At 46.0% G+C, this 20,632-nt stretch overlaps 1 protein-coding gene across 1 annotated transcript in view; it reads right to left on the bottom strand.

The window, feature by feature from the left end:
• Positions 1-1,127: 1,127 nt before the first annotated feature.
• The window catches only part of GDAP1L1 (ganglioside induced differentiation associated protein 1 like 1), a 33,263-nt gene continuing 13,758 nt past the window's right edge, over positions 1,128-20,632 (bottom strand). Inside the window, exons 4-6 of the mRNA XM_073309574.1 lie at positions 10,785-10,882; positions 9,849-9,963; positions 1,128-2,686 (exon numbers count right to left, since the gene is read on the bottom strand). Coding sequence (XP_073165675.1) covers positions 2,343-2,686; positions 9,849-9,963; positions 10,785-10,882 — 557 coding nt within the window. The 3' untranslated portion in view covers positions 1,128-2,342. The remainder of the gene's footprint in view (positions 2,687-9,848; positions 9,964-10,784; positions 10,883-20,632) is intronic.

Here is a 20,632-nt window from a genome sequence, read left to right as displayed (position 1 = left end):
GCAGTACAAACTAAAATTTCATGCCGAAAATGACTTTGTTATACTGCTCTATATTCTATACACTGAAATGTAAGTACGATATTTGTATTCCAATTGATTTATTTTATAATTATATGGTAAAAATGAGAAAGTCAGCAATTTTTCAGCAACAGTGTGCTGTGACATTTTTGTATTTTATGTCTGATTTTGTAAGCAAGAAGTTTTTAAGTGAGGTGGAACTTGGGGTTACGTGAGACAAATCAGACTCCTAAAAGGGGTACAGTAGTCTGGAAAGGTTGAGAGCCACTGCTTTATAAGGACCATTGGCCCGCTCTAGGGTGGCAACCCTACATTTCTATATTTGTCTTTTCCTTTCAAGCTTTTAAACAAGGGGAGGAAATTGGGAGACTCTTCAGTCTCACGCCCCCCTTATAATGTACCAAATTCTGTGGTCTCCTATTTTGGAAACTTCGGGCCAAATTACCACCAAGTTTCCACAAATACACCAACAATATTTGTGGGAATACATTTACCCATGTAACATTGCACCCATTTGGTCATGTAAATAGACACTTATGTACAATTGCCCAGTTTGCATATACAAATACTGGTTTGAGGGTTTTGCATGTACCAATGGAGGCATGTGTACATGCACACACCCACATTTTGAAAAATATGGGTCTAAGTCCTAAGAAAAATGTGTGCATGAATTGGGTACCTCATCTGTGTGCAAATGATTGCACACTCAAACTGACTGCATGCTCTACTGTATGTGTAACTGATCGTGAAAATATAGAGTAAGTTTGTGCATTTTTGCCTGCACATTTGTCCAAAAATGTACACATTGGTCCCTCATGTTATTTCTGGTGAATTTTTCCATAATTTCATGACTCGCAGGGTGGGGGACCATGGATGTTGCTGTGAAATCCTACGTCTCACAAACGCATAAAGAAACTACTTTTGCCTCTTCGTATCAGAGGCGAGGCACAATGTGATTCCTAGCTCTTGTGCAGTGCTCATTGTTAGCTACCAAACCTAGAGATGCCGTGCTATTTGCCAGTGATCACTTGGAGCTCTGAAAACTAGGTAGAGGAAATTCTAACAGGCTCAGATCTCGCTAGAAAGATTTGATTGAAAAGGAGGGTATATTGCTTCCACTTGGGCTTTATTTCAATCCTTACTGTGCAAGGAAACAGCACAAACCACCTGACAGTCCCTCCAAATACTGACCCCCTTTGAAATAAGAGTCAACTGATGTTAAACACATTTAGAAATGTAAAGCAGTTACGTCTCCCATCTGGTTTATTCCGGATCTCGTAGTTTTCTAAGCATGAGTAGCAGTGACACCCATTATTCTTTCCAACATGCAAAAGGCACAAGAAAGTGATAAACGTGATTCTGTGCAAAGAGTCTCTAAGAAAATACACAGGGAGAAAATTACTGAGAGGAGCCCCCAACAAAAGAGAAAACAAAAGCATCTTTAGGCAAGTGCAGAAAAGTTCTGAGAACGCTTGCATTTTTCAGAGTCCCGAGAACTCCGTCGGTGAAAGGTGCTTTGCAAATCCAGGAAAGGAAAATCAAGGCAAAGAGCTGCGAGGCTAAAAAAAAAAATCTGTGTCTGACAGAATTCAGCCTGGAAGTCAAAATGATATCACTGAGAAATAAATGTGGCTCTTAATAACAGACACATGTTAAACATTAAAAAAAAAAGAAAGCAGATGTAGAAGGTGGATACATTCTAAGAGCAGCTCATTAAAAATATTTGATTTAATGGAAATAATTAAGAAAATGAATAATTAAATCATTCAACTCCACCTTGATCTTGACTGGCTACTGTACCTCCCAACTGGCTGTGTCCTCTCTGCTTCCAGGAAAGACCCCAGATCAGAAGAGTGTAACCATTTCTAGAAGAAGAACATCCCCTCTACTTGCACTTGTGAAATGTGTGATGCAGCCAATGTACATTTTGAAAACATAAAGGTACAGCACAGAGTATCCAAATCCCATAGTGTAACCTGGTGTTTTGAAAACTTTCCAGGGTTGCCATCTCTCTTCCACCGGAATTTGCCTGCTCCGGAGGCAGTTTCACTCCATGGCAGGTGTGTAAGCCCAGTAAGTGCCCGAGTATGACACTCACCGGTTGCTACTGTTTAATACTTAAACCTAAAAAAAGCCATTTATAAGTTGACTTATTTTTGTGTCTTATTTCCTTGCAGTACAAGTTTCTACTTCTAGACTAGGGAATGTTACATCAACAATATAATTATTCATACCTTGTTTTAAATTTCATTACAGTTACTTTGAAGATTCATCGTGATTTCACACAGCACAGAGACACCAAACTAAACACCAAACAGCCAGCATTAGATGTATTTTTTCTTTAAATACCAATAAGCAAAATATCCCATTCCCCCCAAAGATCCCATAAGGAAGGAGGCTCCAAAGAAGGAGGGGGGTTTCCGTTTGACAAGCCGGAAGGCATTGGGTACCACGGCCGAGAGAAGGGTGGTGTGTATGTCTCCCAAAACTTTCCTGAAGGCAAAGCGGTTTTGTACCCTGTCAAAGAAGGACCGTAGGTTAGGTCTGCTGCCATCTTCCCAGTATTTTTTAGACAGTCCTAGAAACTTGAGGCGGTGCAAGGTGGCTCCCAGCAGGATGTCGGCCAAGGTAAAAACGCATCCGCAGAGCCAGAGTTCGCACTTCTGCCCTGGAGAATTAAGCCACAAAAACAGACAAGATGAGAACAAGCTGCTGTTTAGAAAATTGGGGCCTGGCCCAAAGCCCACTGAAAGCAATGGGGAGTCTTTCCACTGATTCCAGCAGGCTTTGGATTAGGCTCTAAGTAACGCTGCAGAGTTCGAGCTCATGAAGGAACTGGTCTTCTGCAATGAGTTCCTAGGGAGTTGAATTGGGCCCTGGGGAGTTTTAAAAAGCTGGGCTGTGAGAACTTGCTGAATTTAGAACTAGTTGTGAACCTCCTCTGTGGGCTCATTATAGATGGTGGTTCCTTATCCTGCTTCCAGTGAGGTTAACGTCAAAACACCCTTTGGCTTCAGTGGGACCTAGTAAGTGTCCCAGTGCCAAATGAACAGCTGTCCTATGCACTCAGGGAGAGCAATTACCTTTGTCCTTGGCTGCTGGTTGAACATAGTGCAGTGTTTCAGAAATGAAGGAGGCCCCAGTGTCTCGGCCAGTACTGTTCCCCATTTTCTATATTAGGGATGCTAGAAATACTTGGGAATCCAATAAATTTCCTACAGAGTGTGGGACTCAGCATAGCTGCTGGTCCCGCGCCTCCAGCTCTTCCTGCTGCCACTAACAAGCACCCTCATGACCTCTGGTGGAAACTCTATTCCAAGACACCAGAATTATCAGCACTTCTGTGATGGGAATCAGATTGCAGGGGGAGGCAATATTTAATGCTGACAGGGGCTATGAGAACAGATACCACAGGGTTAAAGGCTCCCAGTCACAGGCTACCCTAAGCCATAATGTCACAGGAGAAGTGGTCTCAAAGAGAGTCTGTGATGGGGTGGAGGGACTCCTGCATCGGCACTGGCCAGGAGGGGGTTAAAACACTTCCCCAAACATCCTTCTATCCCTGTACCATGTTAACCGGCAGGGGCAGTGGCAGAGTAGCAGGTGAGTCTTGTTAGTGACAGCAGCTGATTCCCTTAAGAGTGGGGTTACATAAACTCACAGCGGAGCAAGGATTAGAGCTGAGAGAAGGGAAAAGGAGGTGGCAGGCTGGCTAGGCAGGGTTTCTGTCTCTCCCTTTAGGATTTTAGACCCCCCTGAATCCCTTGCTATGTTCTGTAGCTGTAGGAAGCTTTATTGTTTGACCCATGGGAGAAAATGTTTGGAAGTTAAATGCCCTTCATACATTTTTCTAAAATCAATAAACAGGCAAAATCTCTAGTGCTTCTGAGTGCTGGGACATGAGTAACTTTCCAATAATAAATCATTGGGTGCAGTACAGAGCCAGGGAGCCTCTCTACAATAATACACTAGTGTGTGTAGCAGAGCACTTAAGAGCAACCCTACAATATCCAACCAGGATGTGCAGGGTGCGAGTGCTCATGAACAGACCTGCAATGACAGACCTGTGAGCCTAGCCTGTAATGTGGGGAGCTACCCTCTGCTATAAAAGGTTACGCTTTAGTATGAGGTTAAAAGTTGTCACACACCCTGCAGGATATGATGCTAGACCACACTTCCTATGGACTCTCCCACAGACGCAGGGATGATCTTTTTTAGGAAGAGGGAGACAAGAGAATAAAGCCAGGCTAGATTACAGCAGCATCTGTGCTGTGTTGACTTGCAAGCCATTTGTTGTTGTTAGGTAAATAAGTAAGTTATCCTAAAACCTGCCTCAGTCATCTCTGAAATACCACAAACCCTTCATGTCCTTCTCTGAAGGACACCTCACTAATCTGAGGAGATACCAGAGGGTTGACGATAGCTAGAGGAGAAAGGGAAAGGCTAAGTAGAAGAGCAGACCCAACCCCGAACAGGCCACGTTTGGGGGCCTGCAGGGGGATAGTGGTGGATTCCTAGAGCTCTGGGTTCATGCAGGGCAGTGGCATAGGGTGACGTCCAATCTGCTCATTAACAAACAGCTCTGTTTGTCAGAAAACCAACCTACTTTGGCATGAACCCCTCTTCCCCCCAGCTTGTTCTTCCCTGCCCTGCCAGCACTCCAGGCAAGGACTGTGTCCTGAATTATTCCTGCACTGTCCTGATTCTGTGGTAAACATTTAAATGGGGGCAGCTCTCAGCCCAATTCCACCCTCCGAATAAATTAGAGCTGTGGAACTAACGACAGAGAGAGAACTCCTGTGGACCAAAGGGAAGCCTAGCATTTCCCTTCTGAGGAAACCTGATCTCTGCCCTCTTTACCCTTCCTGAGCCTGTCCCCTTGTTCCAACCATGAAAGGGAAAGTCCTCCTCCGCTGGCGTATGCTCCCCTATCTGGGGATGAAGATGCTGCCCCCTCTGCTGTAGTGTAAAAACATGCATGCACTGAATCAAACCTTATTTGTTGTTTATTATTGCTGTTAGTTATTGCATTATTAACCCAATCTCTAGCCTTGCAAATGTCCATGCACTTTACAGAGAGTAGGGAAGACACGGTCCCTGTTCCGGAAAGCTCGTTATTAGGCAAGTGGAGCAGAAACAGACAATTTTTGGCACTGCCCAGGCGGGGAGCTGCAAACAAGTGGTGTCTGCCTGCTTTGAGAGGCTGCAGCAATGGAGCTAATGTTAATGGCAAGGCCTGGTTTTTATTGGCTTGGCAGCTGTCCTAATACTGCCAGACACACACAGCAGGTGACAGCACTGGTGCCTACTGGTGGAAGGGGTTTTACAGCACTGGTAGGCGCCATGGGGGAGACAATCTCACCCCAGGACTCAGGCCCATGTCTATAACGGGCCAAACCTGAACACCCCTAGATAGCGCGGAAGTTCAGATTGAGGTTTTTCACAATGGGGGTCCATCTCTAGTGCAAAGCAGGGTGGCCGTAGCCCAGCATGTGAGTCACACGTCGCCCAGTTTGTTCTACAATGCATCCCTGCCCTCTGTTAGAGAGGCAGGCCAAAGGGTGGCAGGTCCCAGCCCAATAAGCCCCCTCTGGCTCCAAGCAGCTGGGTAGCTGGAGCACTGCGCTTCAGGCCCTGTAGCCTCAGTGACTGGAGCTCTGGACTGAAGATGAGGGCTGCTGCAGTGCAGCTTGTGGCCCTGTCTAAGTGGGAAGGAAACAAAGTGCCTTTGAGAGACCTTAGCTGTGGCCCTTGGCTTCATGCCCCAGAAATCTCCCATCGGAGGGCACCATAATTAGTACTAAGCGTGAGCGTATCTGATAATGAGAGTATTATCTGCCATGATTAGCAGGTGTAGACACAGACTCACTCCAGTGACTACATGGCTTTCCATAATCCCCGCACCTGTGGGATTTGCTGGGACTGAACTTGATAGCTATTAAGACTCCATGTTGCTTTTGACTGGGAATGACACAACTCCTATCACACTCAGGACCAGTTATCTTGCCCTGGAGAGTGAGATGGCTGCAGGAATCGTTGCTTGACGAACCAGTTCCAAGATCTGTTCCAAACCTGCCACCCACGATTTTCAAGCCCCCTCAGTCCTGCTTGTCACACTGCTTAGAACCACTTTCATTGCATAGTGTCTGAGAGCGTGCTGGGTGTTCACAGAAGTGACAGTCTCTGACTCAAAGAGCTTATAGCCTCCATTGTACTCATGACAATGAAAGAGGGTGGCTAACAGAATGAAGGGGGCAGGACAAGGAAACAAAAGATTAAAGGTTATTAAGAGAAGGGTGATTCCTATGAATCCTTTATTAAGTATCAGTGAAGATCTGTTCCTTTCATTGGCAGCATTGGCCTTTGGGATGACTCTGTTCAGAGCAGCAATCCCCAGGGGCTTCCCATATTCCTGGCAAGCCGTTTCCCTGTCTGTTGTACAGCAGCCCAGTTCCAGATGGAATCTTTCTCTGTTCACATGCCAGGCTTCCTGCGGGTGGGGGGGGGGGGGAAGCCCTGTTGGGCTTCTTTGCTCTTGTCTGGTAATTGATAGCTTTCTTTTCATCAGGCTTTCACTCTCTGTAATTGGGAGTTAATTGAATCTTTCAGGCTTCTGCAGGCATTTTATGTAGTATCCATAAAATACCTGCCGTCCATGAGCAGCACAAACACACTCTGGGTTTTCCATTCACACTCCTGTCGGTTTCAGCACAGCTGGGGGACCATAACACCCCCATTCCCAAAGTCTCTGGGACTGGGCAGATGCTGGTGGTTCCTGCTGTGGCCTGTGTGCGCATCACAAAGCATTTACTGAGGGACAGCTGAACCAGTCATGTCCTTGGGAATAACCCTGCTTTTCAGGAAGGCTGATGCTTGATGACAGGCATCAGCACAGCCTCCTCCGGAAACCCAGACACCGGAGACTGGGCTGCTACGTCGATAATAGAACACAAGGGGAGAGGAATGACAAAATGGAAGAGAAGGAAAGCACAGGAACTTCAGTGTGACCAGTGATGTATATGAATTGTGACGTGTACTTTCTGATGGTCAGAGCATGGGATGTGCAATCACGAGGCCTGAGTTCTAGCCCCAGCTCTGACACTGACTTGCTGTATGACTCTGGGAAAGTCACTTAATCTCTCCATGGGTCCCTGTCTAAAAGGCTACTGATCTACCTGACAGGTGAAGGGATAGTATGAGCCTTAGTCAATTGGTATTTGTGAAGCACTTTAGGATCTTTAAATGGAAAGCGCTAGAGAAGTACAAAGATTTAGGGTTATTCTTAATGGAAATGTCACCCCATCAGTCTGTTTTCCCTGGCCCTAAACATTCAGTGATAGATGATCAGAAATACCGGTGAGCAACTGCAGGCCTAATTTGCACAATCAATTTCCTTGACTGCATGCAAAAGTTGTCCATATGTATATGTAAATAATTAGTGAGATTTATAAATGGTCAATTGTGCACCCAAAAATCCAGGTTATAAATGTGCATTTACAAAAACTTTGCATGCGTATTAGGTGTACAATTGCAAATGCATTAAGAACAGAAGAACGGCCACACTGGGTCAACCAATGGTCCATCTAACCCAGTATCTGTATTTCAGCTGCCATTCTGCTGCCCAGTCACCCTGTTTAGTGAGATCCTTTTGTAACTCTTTGTAGTCAGCTTTGGACTTGACTATCCTGAGTAATTTGTATCGTCTGCAAATTTTGCCACCTCACTGTTCACCCTCTTTTCCAGATCATTTACCAATATGTTGAACAGAACTGGTCCCAGTATAGATCCTTGGAGGACCCCACTATTTACCTCTCTCCATTGTGAAAACTGACCTTTTATTCCTACCTTTTGTTTCCTTTTAACCAGTTATTGATACATGAAAGAACCTTCCCTCTTATCCCATGACTGCTTAGTTTGCTCCAGAGCCTTTGGTGAGGGATCTTGTCAAAGGCTTTCTGAACGTCCAAGCACATTACATCCATTGGATCACCCTTTTCCACAGGCTTGTTGACCCCCTCAAAGAATTCTAATAGATTGGTGAAGCATGATTTCCCTTTATACAGGCTGTGTTGACTCTTCCCTGACATACCATATTTATCTTTTTCTGATCATTTTGTTCTATAGTTCAACCATTTTGTCCAGTACTGAAGTTAGGTTTACAGGCCTGTAACTGTGAGGATAGCCTCTGGAGCCTTTTTTAAAAATTGGCATTACATTAGCTACCCTCCACTCATTGATACAGAGGCTGATTTAAGTGATAGGTTACAAACCACAGTTAGTGGGAATATTTTTCTACATTTTTTTTTGCAGTTTGCATCCATAATCACTGAAGCCTGGTTCACACTACAGAGTTAGGTCGATGTAAGGCAGCTTAAGTCGACCTAGATCTGTAATCATCCACACTAAAATGTAGCTCCCATCAGTGTAAACTTGCCCACTACGCTGACGTAATAACTCCACCTCCGCAAGAGGTGTAGCGCTTAGATCGATGTAGTTAGGTTGATGGAGTGTCAGTGGAGACACTGCGCTGCTTACCTTGACTGTTGCTGCCTTTCAGAAGCTGTCCCCACAATGCCCCACACTGAGAAATCGACGCAAGCGCTCCCAATGAGGACATGCACTGCTGACTCAAGGAGTGCAGTGTGGACATGCAAAAGAGATTCAATTACTGCGGTCGCTGTACGTCAATGTAACTTAGGTCGACTTAATTTTGTGGTGTTGACTTGCCCTGATTATCTTATAATATGCTATCACTTTGGACCTTTTGTATGACTCCCCCATTCCCAAGGAATTTCACAAATGAGTCGCTGGGAGTGAATAGAAGCTTCTTGAATTAAACAAACGCCGATGATTTACAAAGCCATAAACCAAAGCCTGCACAGGCCAGTGCTAAAATGCACTGACAAGGCCACTTATTAGAAAAGACATGTTTATGCAGAAAAGGCCAGTCTTTAATCCACCCCACTGCCTGAGCAGCGAAGGCTGCTCAATCTCTCTCTACAGAGAGTGCCCTGCTGTGTAACCCATGAGCACTGGTTTATTTAACTCTTTCTAACGCAGCTGTGTATTTCCAAACCCTACTCAATGCATCTGAGCAGAATTCCTTGCTCCCCTCCTGCTGCATGAGAAGTGGTACCATTCCAGGTTTTCAGTTATACTCCTGGCCTCCCTGAAGTTGCATTACTGATTGTAGTTCCTCACAAGCTTGCTTGGGCTTCACACACAAACTATTGTTACTTTGCAATGGACTTGGCCACAATGGGAGCAGAGGAAGTTCCTCTGCCCCACCCCAGCTCTGACGTTTTCTGGGGTCACTGTGTAATGTCAAAGCAGCTCTCGCCACAACCTGGCTTCCCGTGTAGGCATATTCGATGGGAGGTGGGTGGAGCAGTCGATCTGAATGGCGAATAACAAGTCACACCACTGACATTTCACCATAGCAGTTGAGTGCAATTACTCCTCTGCCTCTGAACTTTCATCTGGTTTCTTGGGTGGCTCATTATGACGTGTCATCACGCAGCCAGCAGAGGGGAGTGAAAACAGGGAGAGAGGGATGTGTGGAACCATGTAACCTGAGCATCTGAGATCAGCAGGGAACCCGTAACCCCTTGTGTGCTGCACCACACAGGTGTTACTTCCCAAGTGGTTCCTCCCAAGGCATCAAAACAGTGTCACCCCAGGGATAAGGGTGACTATGGTAAAGAGAAGGAAATGCCTCACAATAACCACTGGATGAGAGGGTGTGACTGTCGTGGTGCTGCAAAGCTACTGCTCTGTACTGGGCCAGTGCATCAGCAGTGCCTTACAAAACACCTCACAAAGCTGCCTACCTTGATACTCGAGTTTCCTCTTCTCCAGCTCGGCCTCAATCTGGTCTAGTACCATTCCCAGCTCGCCAAGGATTTTCTTCAAATAGCTCACATTGTCGTGTTCCAGGATCTTGGCCTAAATAAAAGCCAAAGGTTTACCCTGAATGGGTGGCCCTAAGACCATACGTTCCTTGCACAGGTGCTCTTGGCACTAGACTGGGTGCAATGCAGAACGTACACAGCACCTTCTAAACCCCTTCGTCATTCTACTTATCCAACAGCTGTAGGAGGAGTTCACCAGACTCTGGAGAGGAGATTCACCTATGTAAAAGTGACTCCCTGCTGAGACCTACTCAACCATGGGGAGGCGACTTCCATTTTAGCCCAGCTCAGCACAGTTCCTACTAGCTTTGGCTAAGAGAAAGCAACTCCTAGCCCAAGGTGGCTTCCAGCCGAGACCAGCACAGCTGCTCACGGCTCAGCAAGGGGTGGAGGACTCCTAGGTGAGATGAGCACAGCTGAGCTCTTGCCACTTTGGCCAGTGGAAGCAACTCCCTGGTAAGAGCAGCTCGGCACAGATCCGACTGGATCAGCCAGAGAGAGGCACCCTTTGGGCTCACATAACGGAGCTGCTTCCTGGAGACCACACAAGCCCCAGCTGGCATCTCAGTTGCAGTAAAATTCAGGATGCCCCATAGGGAGCCCAGCCCCTGAGAGGGGTGGGGGGAAAGAAAGGCTCTACTAGTGGTTTCAGCTCACTTGGGAGTCTGGTCCCCAAGTGGTACAGACACAACATGAGGGTGACTTGGGAGGAAATATTCAGCACTTTAGAATGGACCCAAATGCTTCCCCGGGCTCTCAGTAGTATCAGGGACCCAGCAATGGACCAGTATCAGGGACCCATCCTCCCTCTCCCTCCTAGAAATAAAGTCCCAGGTGTTGCTGTAGACGTCTTACCATGAGTTTCTTCTGTTTGGAAAGGTATGGCTCGGTCAGCTGGGGCTCCCCTTCGTAGTCCAGCTTCATCAGCTCCGTGCTGGCATTAGCTAAGTGTCCTGGGGAGAGACAGAAGGACAGTTTGGGGGAGCTGTTGCATCCTCTTGCACTGCAGACGGAAGGCGAGTTTCAGCAGTGGTGATGCCGACCTGGCACTGTGTGAAAAGAGCCTCTTGGCTACGAAACTGTCATTCTCCCACCATTCATTACGCCACGAAAAATGGTTTCTACTGCACACCTGTCTGTATAGTGGCCTCATTCAGCCTTGGTGACTTCCTTTTGAAGCCATTCTTCTGTGGAAATGGTACATGTCCAGCTGAGGATGAGTCAATATTTTACCCCTGGGTGGTGGGCAGAATCCAGATCTACTTGCAGCCAAAAACTGCAGCTGCCCATGAACCTTGTGATTGTGCAAATCCTGCTAAAAACATGAAGGTAGATCCTCAGGTAAATTGGTGAGGTTCTCTTGAAATCAGTGTACACCAACTAAGGATCTGACCCATTAACTTTCACAGCAAATATTTGCTGAGCCATTTAGTTCAGCTCTGGCGGGTTTATCCTTGGAGAGTGTAACTGATAGGGATTTGTGAGCATCATCTAGAGAACAGTTTGAAAACAAGGCCGTTCATCTATAAATCACCTTGAGGTGCAGTTCATTTGTGTAAAAAGTGCTACTTGAATATGCAAGAACTTACAGTACCAGAAAGCACGTCAGCACATGCTTAAATCCCATTGAAACTGGTGCTTTTCTCAATCTGGGCCATGTCGAGCAAAATTCTGTTCTCAGTCCCACTGGTGGTTTCAATGCAGTTACTCCAGATTTTACAGAAGTGTAACTGGGATCTGAATCTGGTTTATTAATAATAATAACGGATCATTAATAAGCAACAGCCTGATTTAAGCTAGAGATGAGAACACTTTCCACTGTGAGCAAGAGGCATGGCTAGCGCCATTATACCAGGTAGATACATACTACCCCAGCAACAAGGAGTACGAATAGCCTCCCTGGGCACTTCTATGGCCTAAGCCTGACCCTGCATTTCTTTGGGATCCCAAACTCCCAGTGAAGTTACTGGGATTTGGGGATGTGGCAGGAATGCAGGACTTGGCCTATAATAACAACACCTTAAGTATAGCTAGATGTACAGCAAGGTATGCAGTGCACGTTCACCCTTCCTCTGAGAATCACCTGTCCAGGACACTTTGCTTTTGGTAGCAGATGAAGCGGTGAACAGGTTACTAGATTAGAAACAGACACCTCTGCAGACTCTTCAATGGATAAGATAGCCCAGTAATGACTCTCTTCCCCCTCGCTTTCCTGTGCCTCCCTTAAATGATCACTGGTAATTATGACAACATCAGTGGCTCAGCAAGATGCAGAGCTAGACTATAAATCAGCCTCTGGCTTTCCCTTCATTCCCCAGCACAGCCAGAGTGATTAATGTCTGTACAGTATCACAGCCAGCCCACTGCTCATCTCCTTGAGAGGGGCGAGGTGTACCTGGCATAGCGGCCTAGGGTTGGGGAGAGGGTTGCGAGTACGATACAGATATTTCCTCATCCACCCCCCTCACTCTGCTGCAAGTGAAAGTTGGACCTGGCTGTTTATCCAGGTCACGGGACTGATTTTAAAGAATAGTTATGCCATTTGGTAGAGTCAGTAGTTTCCATGCAAGAAGAACCCAGCAGTGGAATACAGAGTGAGTTGCAGGCAGCTTTGGGGCATGGGCAGAGCTGTGTCTGCGGAGCCTAGGACCCAGAATAGCAGTGCATGCTGTGGGTCAGGATTGAGATGATCAGCAAAGCCCCCCATCCTCCTTCTCTCTAACTCTGTTGCTAGATCAGGAGCCTTGGCGATTGGGGAAGAGAGGGATGGAGTCTGCCCCACATTTCCCCTATACCTGGCTCAGTTCCGTTCTTTTACTCTGTGATTTACACATGCATCCTACTGTGGATCATAAACAACTCAGAGAAAGAGAGTTCTTTATTCATCACCCAAAACTTCTTTAACGAGAGTCCAGGTTGACCATCAGGGTTTCGTGAGTGCATGAAAGTTGAGTGCACTTAGACGTAAACCTCTGAAAACCAGGAAATGCAGAGTTAAGGCCCATGCCAGTCCCGCCCCCAGAATCTTAACTCTGCCCTCTATAAGGGATGCCATAAAGCGCCCCTGGCAGACATCACAGCTCGCTATCCTTCTGGATGATATGGAGCACTGTGGGAGCGACATGGAGCACGAGACAAAAACTGTCAGTCCATGTCCGTGCTAAGGCAAAAGTCACATTTAAGGTGGGCTTAGGGATCACCAACTGTCTCTACCCGGCCTAGACCAAACCACTTCACCTGCTCTGCACAAACCATCCCAGAGATGCCAGATGTTTCTACCATTTGTCGCTTGTCCTAAGGATTCTCTCTAGGACATCACCTACACTTATCCCTGCCCATATGGTTATGTTTGCTATCAGAAGAATCTAAAGAGCAACTAACTAAAGACACAAAAACTAACAGCAAATATTTTTGTGAGTACGCCAAAAAGCAGGAAAGATGCCAAACAGTCAGTGCGACCACTGGACAATCGAGGTGCTAAAGGAGCACTCTAGGAAGACAAGGACAGTGTGGAAAAGCTAAATTAATTCCTTGCCTCAGGCTTCACTGAGAGAATGTGGGGGAGATCCCCACACCCGAGCCATTCTTTTTTGGTGACAAATCTGAGGAAATGTCCTAGATGGAGATGTCAGTAGAGGACATTTTGGAACATATTGGTAAGTTAAACAATAATACATCTCCAGGACCAGATGTTATTCACCCAAGAGTTCTGAAGGGACTCAAATACGAAATTACAGAACTACTAACTGGTATGTAACCTATCGCTTAAATCGGCCTCTGTACCAGATGACTGGAGAGTAGGTAATGTAATATCAATTTTTTAAAAGGCTCCAGAGGTGATCCTGGCAATTACAGGCTGGTAAGCTTAATTTCAGTACCAGGCAGATTGGTTGAAACTATAGTAAAGAACAAAATTATCAGACACATAGATAATCATGAAAGGTTGGGAAGAGTCAACACTGCTTTTGTAAAGGGAAACCACGCCTCACCAATCTGTTAGAATTCTTTGAGGGTGTCAACAAGCATTTGGACAAGGGTGATCCAGTCGATTCAGTGTATTGGACTTTCAAAAAGCTTTTGAAAAGGTTCCTCACAAGGCTCTTAAGAAAATTAATCAGTCATGGGATAAGAGGGAAGGTCCTCTCATGGTCAGTAACTGGTTAAAAGACAGGAAGCAAAGCGTAGGAATAAATGGTTAGTTTTCACAACTGAGAGAAGTAAATAACAGGGTCCCCCAAGAATCTGTACAGGGACCAGTGCTGTTCAACATATTCATAAATGATCTGGAAAAGAGGATGAACAGTGAAGTGGCAAAATGTGCAGATGATAAAAATTACTCAAGATAGTCAAGTCCAAAGCTGACTGCAAAGAGTTACAAAAGGATCTCACTAAACTGGGTGATGGGGCAACAGAATGGCAGATGAAATGGAAAAAATTATCTTAAATATACATACAAAATGATGGGATCTAAATTAGCTCCAGAAAGAGATATTGGAGTCATTGTGGATAGTTATCTGAAAACATCTATTCAAAGTGCAGTGGCAATCAAAAAAGCGAACAGACTGTTAGGAACCATTAGGAAAGGGATAGATAAGACAACTGAAAATATCATAATGCCACTATGTAAATCCATGGTACTCTCAGACATTGAATAGTGCATCAGGTCTGGTCACCATATCTCCAAGAAGATCTATTAGAATTCTAAAAGGTGCAGAGAAGGGCAACAAAAATGACAAGGGGTACGGAGCAGCTTCCATACAAGGAGATTAAGAACACTGGGACTGTTCATTTTAGAAAAGAGACTACTAAGGGGAAATATGATAGAGGTCTATAAAATCATGAATGGTGTGGAGAAAGTGAATAAAGACGTGTTATTTACCCCTTCACGCAACAAAAGAACTAGGATCACCCAATGAAATCAATAGGCAGCAGGTTTAAAACAAACAAAAGGAAGTATTTCTTCCCACAATGCACAATCAACCTGTGGAACTTGTTGCCAGGGATGTTGTGAAAGTCAAAAGTATAACTTGGTTCAAAAAAGAACTAGAGGAATTCATGGAGGATAGGTCCAACAATGGGTATAAGCAAACATGGTCAGGGGTGCAACCTGACCTCTAGGTGTCCTGACTTCCAACTGCCAGAAGCTGAGACTGGATGACAAGGGATAGATCTCTTGATAATTGCCCTTTTATGTTCATTCTCTCTGAAGCATCTGGCACTGGCCACTGTCTGAAGACAGGATTCTATTGGTCTGCCCAGTATGGCCGTTCTTATGTTCTTACACTGGTACAAATCCCCATGGCAAGAATAGACCATTTTGCTCCTCTTGAACAACCACCATGACTCAGCCCAGAATTAAGGAGTCTGTGATCTCTCTGGATTCAGACGCACCTCTCCTAATACCACAGAGCAACCTGCTGCAAGTCTGCTTGCAGTTTCCACGGCATGCATCTGATGAAGTGAGCTGTAGCTCACGAAAGCTCATGCTCAAATAAATTGGTTAGTCTCTAAGGTGCCACAAGTACTCCTTTTCTTTCTGCTGCAAGCAGTCCTTGCACCAGGCAATACACTGTCCCTAACACAGTGCAGGGCAGCTGGAGTGCATACCAAAGAATGAGAGAATGCAATTCTGTGGGACACAACACGCTGCAGAAAATGCCACATTCACCAAGTCATGCCTCTTACCTGCAGCCCAAGGGCAGCCCTTGCTGAAACATACTTGCAGCACATTTCAAGCACTTACCAGCTGGTAAACAGTAAGCTGGTCTCAACCTTAACAATAGTGGTGGCACAGTCCCACTATAATAATAAAAGCTAAATGCCATGTCATCCCCCAGCAGGTTCATCCCAACCCCAGTGGGGTTCAAATGATTTTCAGCTCTTCATTTCCTCTTCTGGATTCCTATTAGAGCTGCCAGCATATGTACTTTTTAAAGCTTTCTGAACACTTGCTGTGGCATACCTTGCTGTCGCAGCTTTATCCCCATCAGATCAGCAGTTTGTGTTGTGTTCTTTTAACTCTCATTTGCCTTGTGCATACAAAATAGACATTGCTGGGACCTTTATAAGAGCTGAGCAAATGGTTTATTAATTACAAACTCTACCTTTGAAATTCTGTATATCTGTTCCCCTACGAGCCCTTCAATGCCACTGTTATGTAACAGCAACTCCTATCAAGCCTGACAAACTCACTACACCTAACACATTGCTGTCATGATATTTATCACAAAGAATGTTGTGTGAGATATCAAATGAAAGTCAGTGACACACTAGTCATTAATATCACTTTGAAGTGTACGTATTAACACTGTATGAGGAACTACCGATATTATGCTTTAAAGTCTGTGACCAGAGAAAGGGAGAAACAGGTTTTCTTCCAGTCAAGAGGCAGGATAGTTATCTCCCTGTCTCTAATGTAAATTGAGCAGAGTGATGCCAGAGACAACAGGCAGTTCATTTGCATCAGAGGTAAACAGGAGGAACAAATTAATATGAGGATGTGAACTCAGCATGGGAAGATGCTGGAGTCTGAATGCCAGGGGTTCATCATGACAGTGGTGACACAGACAATAAACTTGGCGGGAATATAAGGAGAAGCAAAAAGAAATTTTGGTAATCCACCACTGAGGGAACAAAGAGGTCAGTGCTCTTTGCATCCATGAACTCTGGATTCCCCACCATGTGGGTTGGTGATGCTAAGAAGTAGTGGTAGGTGAGAAAACTGCCTTAATACAAGGTTTGTAGCCTGCCAAATTTAGTCACTCAAAAGCTCATTATACTTTTGTTTTGTTTGTAACCAGTTTGTTCCTATTATCCTTGCCCATTATCACTTAGATCTCTGTCCACTATTAATAAACCTGTTATTCATTTTACTATAAGTTCATCCCAGTGCAGTGTGGTTACGTAAAGTGCGAAACTTCTGCCGAGCCAACGGGCTGGTGTGTACACTGTCTTGGAGACAGCAGACTTGGTAATCTCTGGGAGTGTCCAGTGGCAGGGGCTGGACACTGCAGAGGAATGCACTTCTGGGGGGGGGACGGCGGGGGGGTTGGGGACTAGGGTGTATCAAGCGTTACCTGCCAGGCAAAGAGGGCTGGCAGAGTCCTAGGGAACTTGGTTGGCTGGCTAGCAACCTGGGGTGACACCCGCAAATCTCTCTTTTGCTAAGGCAAAGGGGTAACAAGGTCAGCTGGAGTTCTGGTCACCCCGAGAAAGCATCCCAACATTTACCTCCCAAGCAAGGAGTACTCAGTCAGTCCTGCCAGGGCACTTTCTCCCTCTAATGAATGTGCCGTCCCAGGAGCTGAGGAGTTCAGGATTACAATAGTAAATAATAAATGGCTTTAATGGTATGTTCTTTCATCCTACATCCCTCTCTCTCTGTTCTGCATCTCTCACCCACTGGCACTAGATCCTCTGACAAGGTGGCTGCCCAGCAGCTCCAGTCCGAAATGCACCCTGGCTTCTTGGTTCCACTGATCCAATGGACTGGCATAATCCTGACCCTAGAGAACTTCTTTTAGGCATACAGCTTGAAGCCTTTTACTTCACAACAGCGTTGTCATCAAGTCTTCATAGGCATGCAGCATAGGGAAAAGAACCCACACTCTTATGCTTGCTTAGACGGTACGCTCTTTGGAGCAAGGACCGTCTTTGTAGTCTGTGTTTGTCCAGTGCCTAGCTCCTCGGGGCTACCGCAATATAAACAGATACTGATAATCATCACTGTGCTCCAAAACCTCAAGGTGGTACTCAGTAAATTGAAGTAGTGGCACTAACTTCACCAGTAGAAGGGTCTACTATCCACATGAGCAGATCTGCTCCCACCCATTAGAAAGCAATAGTGTGCGTGTGCACATAGACACACACACGTGTGATGGAGTGCAACCATCTCGACATAAGAAACCTACTGATGTCAAGAAAGAGCCCACCATACGCACTGACCAATAGGAAGACTTGAGAAGGGAATGAGATAGAAAGGGAGGTGGTGCTTAACCTGAGGTACATAGGGAGAGGATAAGTAAAATGGGGAAAGAGAAAATGAAACAGCAAAAGACCCTGAAGAAAATCTGGCCGAGAAGGACCTTATCAACAGTAGAAGTTTGATTGTCTGTGATGCATGAGCCGAGCTTGAATTCCAGGTCCTAGGATGGGCTTGTCAAAGGTAAAAAATCTTTGTACTTGTAAACTGTGATCCATGAGCCATTCTGATCCAGAGTCCTTGAGAGGCAATAACGGTGGGGCCCTCCAGTGTCATTTTGACAATGTCACTTTCCGGAGGAGAACAGTGCTTTAAGAGTAGTCCTTGCAGCTGAGTTATATTAAGTATTGTCAATGTTTCATGATTGCTTGAAGGTCAAGTACACAGTCTTATGTCGCTTCATCCAGTGTCTGTAATTGAATCCCTGTGCAGTCTCCCCGTATGACCTTTAAATGATTGAAAATAATAATGAAATAACCCACTGGAGGTGTGGGGAAGGAGAGGAAGAAGGAGAGCAGGAGAGAGCACACATGAAAAAGAGCAGAGCAGCAAGGAGAAAGCATGCATGAAAGAGATGGAGAAAAAGAGAGACAAGGAGAGGGAGGAAAGAGAGGCTGTTATTTGGACACCTGATGTGGTCTGTTGTGATATTCCTCCTCCTGCTCAAAACAAAAGTACTTGGGTTTCAGGGAAGGCACTTGGCAGTCTTTGGGGGTAGAGTCCCTCCCCCAACCCACAGGCAGGCCACAGGGCTAATATATCCTCCACCACCTCACTCACATACCCATGGCTGCTACTCCACCTACCTGGGCCTTGGGGGCCACTGGATCCACACAGGCCTCTTCCATGCAAAGCCCTGCACCCATGCTGGCCTGTTTAGTACTGGTGTGGATCCCCCTCCATGGTGTGAAGGGCGTAGATAACCCCTTTGTGGCCAGGACTCCAAAGTCTGTACTCGCCAAAATGCACAGCCCCACTGGGCGTCAGTGGTTCAGAGGGCTTTCTCAGTCCTCATGAACCGACAGCACATGTTAGAATGGAATGCGCTCGGCAATCACGTAAACCTGGGCCCTAAGCGTATGCAGCACGTGCCCTGTTTGACGCAGTCTCTGAGCTGTAATGTGCAGGACAACAATCTCTCCTACCAGCGCCCCCTCAGCAATAACAGCTAATGCATCCAAATGCAATATGCTTTATAAAATAATGAAGGGTGCAGCATGTCCTCCACCTGCATGTATGAATAAAACATCTGCAAAGGGCCCAGTAACTGAGAGAGATAATGTTGGTCCTGGTTGCATGGAGGCTGATCCTTCTGAACCATGACTAGATGGACTCCTACCCTCTGCCCCAAAGGCTGCAGTCGATTTCTCTGTCTCCTTTCCAGATCATCTGCTACCTTAGTTGTTTGGAATCAGAACCACCAAGCCATAATTCTCTCAAGTGAATTACAATGCCATAGAAAGCCGTAAAGAGGCTACTCACTGGCTGAGCATCTTAGTCATGACTCTGGCAGAACGTAGTGCCCGGATGTTAGCCACTCTGGATCAGGTTCAGTTCTGACTTAAAATAATACAACTCCACTGAAGCCCGACGGACTGGCACCTGCTTGTGCCAGGGCTAGAGCTGGCCCTCTGGGTTTTTATGTCTGTATCTATTATGATGACAAGGCTTTGACAGCAGCTCTTCTTGATGCTGAAATTGCACCCCATTGCATGCTCAGTGCCTGGTCATGAGAGCAGTCCTGCAGCTCCTATTGTAGCAGGTACAAAATCCCCATCTGCCTCTCTGGTCACAGGGTACAAATATCCAACAGGAAAGAGACAATCGTCTTGGAGAGGATGATAAGCCCCATCTGGGATCCTGCGAGCAGTGCCCTGGGCAACACCCTGCAGGAAGATTATTGTCCTAGAGAAGGGGACCCAGAAGGAAGCAAGGGTGATACTATGTCCGGAGGCTCTACCTCACTGTCTCACAGGGACCCAGGGATGCTCCTTGCCACTCAGCAGTTGACTGTGAGTAGAGTTGTGCGGGAACCAGAATTTCCATTTTGTGAAATGAAAAATCACAACGTTCCATTTAAAAAATGCCAGAATGGAATGTTCCAACATTATTGAAACAAAATTTTGACATGATCCCCCCTGGGAAATAGCAGGTTCAACTAAATGGCATTTTCCAATGGAAAAACTTCCTGTCCAAAATGTTTCTACCAGCTGTAGCTGTAAGCTCTGGGGAATGGTTAAGGGTTGATCCACCATGAGAAAAGGAGACTGAGATTTCCAAAGTGGCAGGATTTCCATTGTTTCAGGTCTATTTTCCACGCTGGGGAGGGGCACGGTGTAAAAGGTGAGTGATTTGGAGTAAATGGGGAACTCGTGCAGAATGGCTTTGAACCAGAGAGAATAAATATCTGGAGTGAAGCTCCCGGAGAAGGCAACTGAAGTAAAGAGCATACAGGAGTCTGAGTGACACCCGACGTTTGCTTCCAGAGAAGCCAGCGTATTGGGTCAGAAAGCCACTGGACAGTCTCCTGTTCTTCAAGGAAGAGTTCTGCTTTGTCTCCTGGGCACCCTGCTGAACCCATCTGTTTGAGCAGGCCCCGACAGAGGGCTGAAGTCACAGAAGGTGAAATGTAGTCACATGCCCAAATGATGTGCAGTAGCACAGGGGAAAGAAGTGATGCTGCTTACGCTGCATCTCCTATGCCCTTGTGTTTTGAAAGGTG

The sequence above is a fragment of the Lepidochelys kempii genome, chromosome 13, assembly GCF_965140285.1.
Source record: "Lepidochelys kempii isolate rLepKem1 chromosome 13, rLepKem1.hap1, whole genome shotgun sequence".
In the NCBI taxonomy this organism is placed as follows: domain Eukaryota; kingdom Metazoa; phylum Chordata; order Testudines; family Cheloniidae; genus Lepidochelys; species Lepidochelys kempii.
Note: the sequence above shows the minus strand (reverse complement) of the source record. Positions and strands in the feature narration are given on the sequence as shown.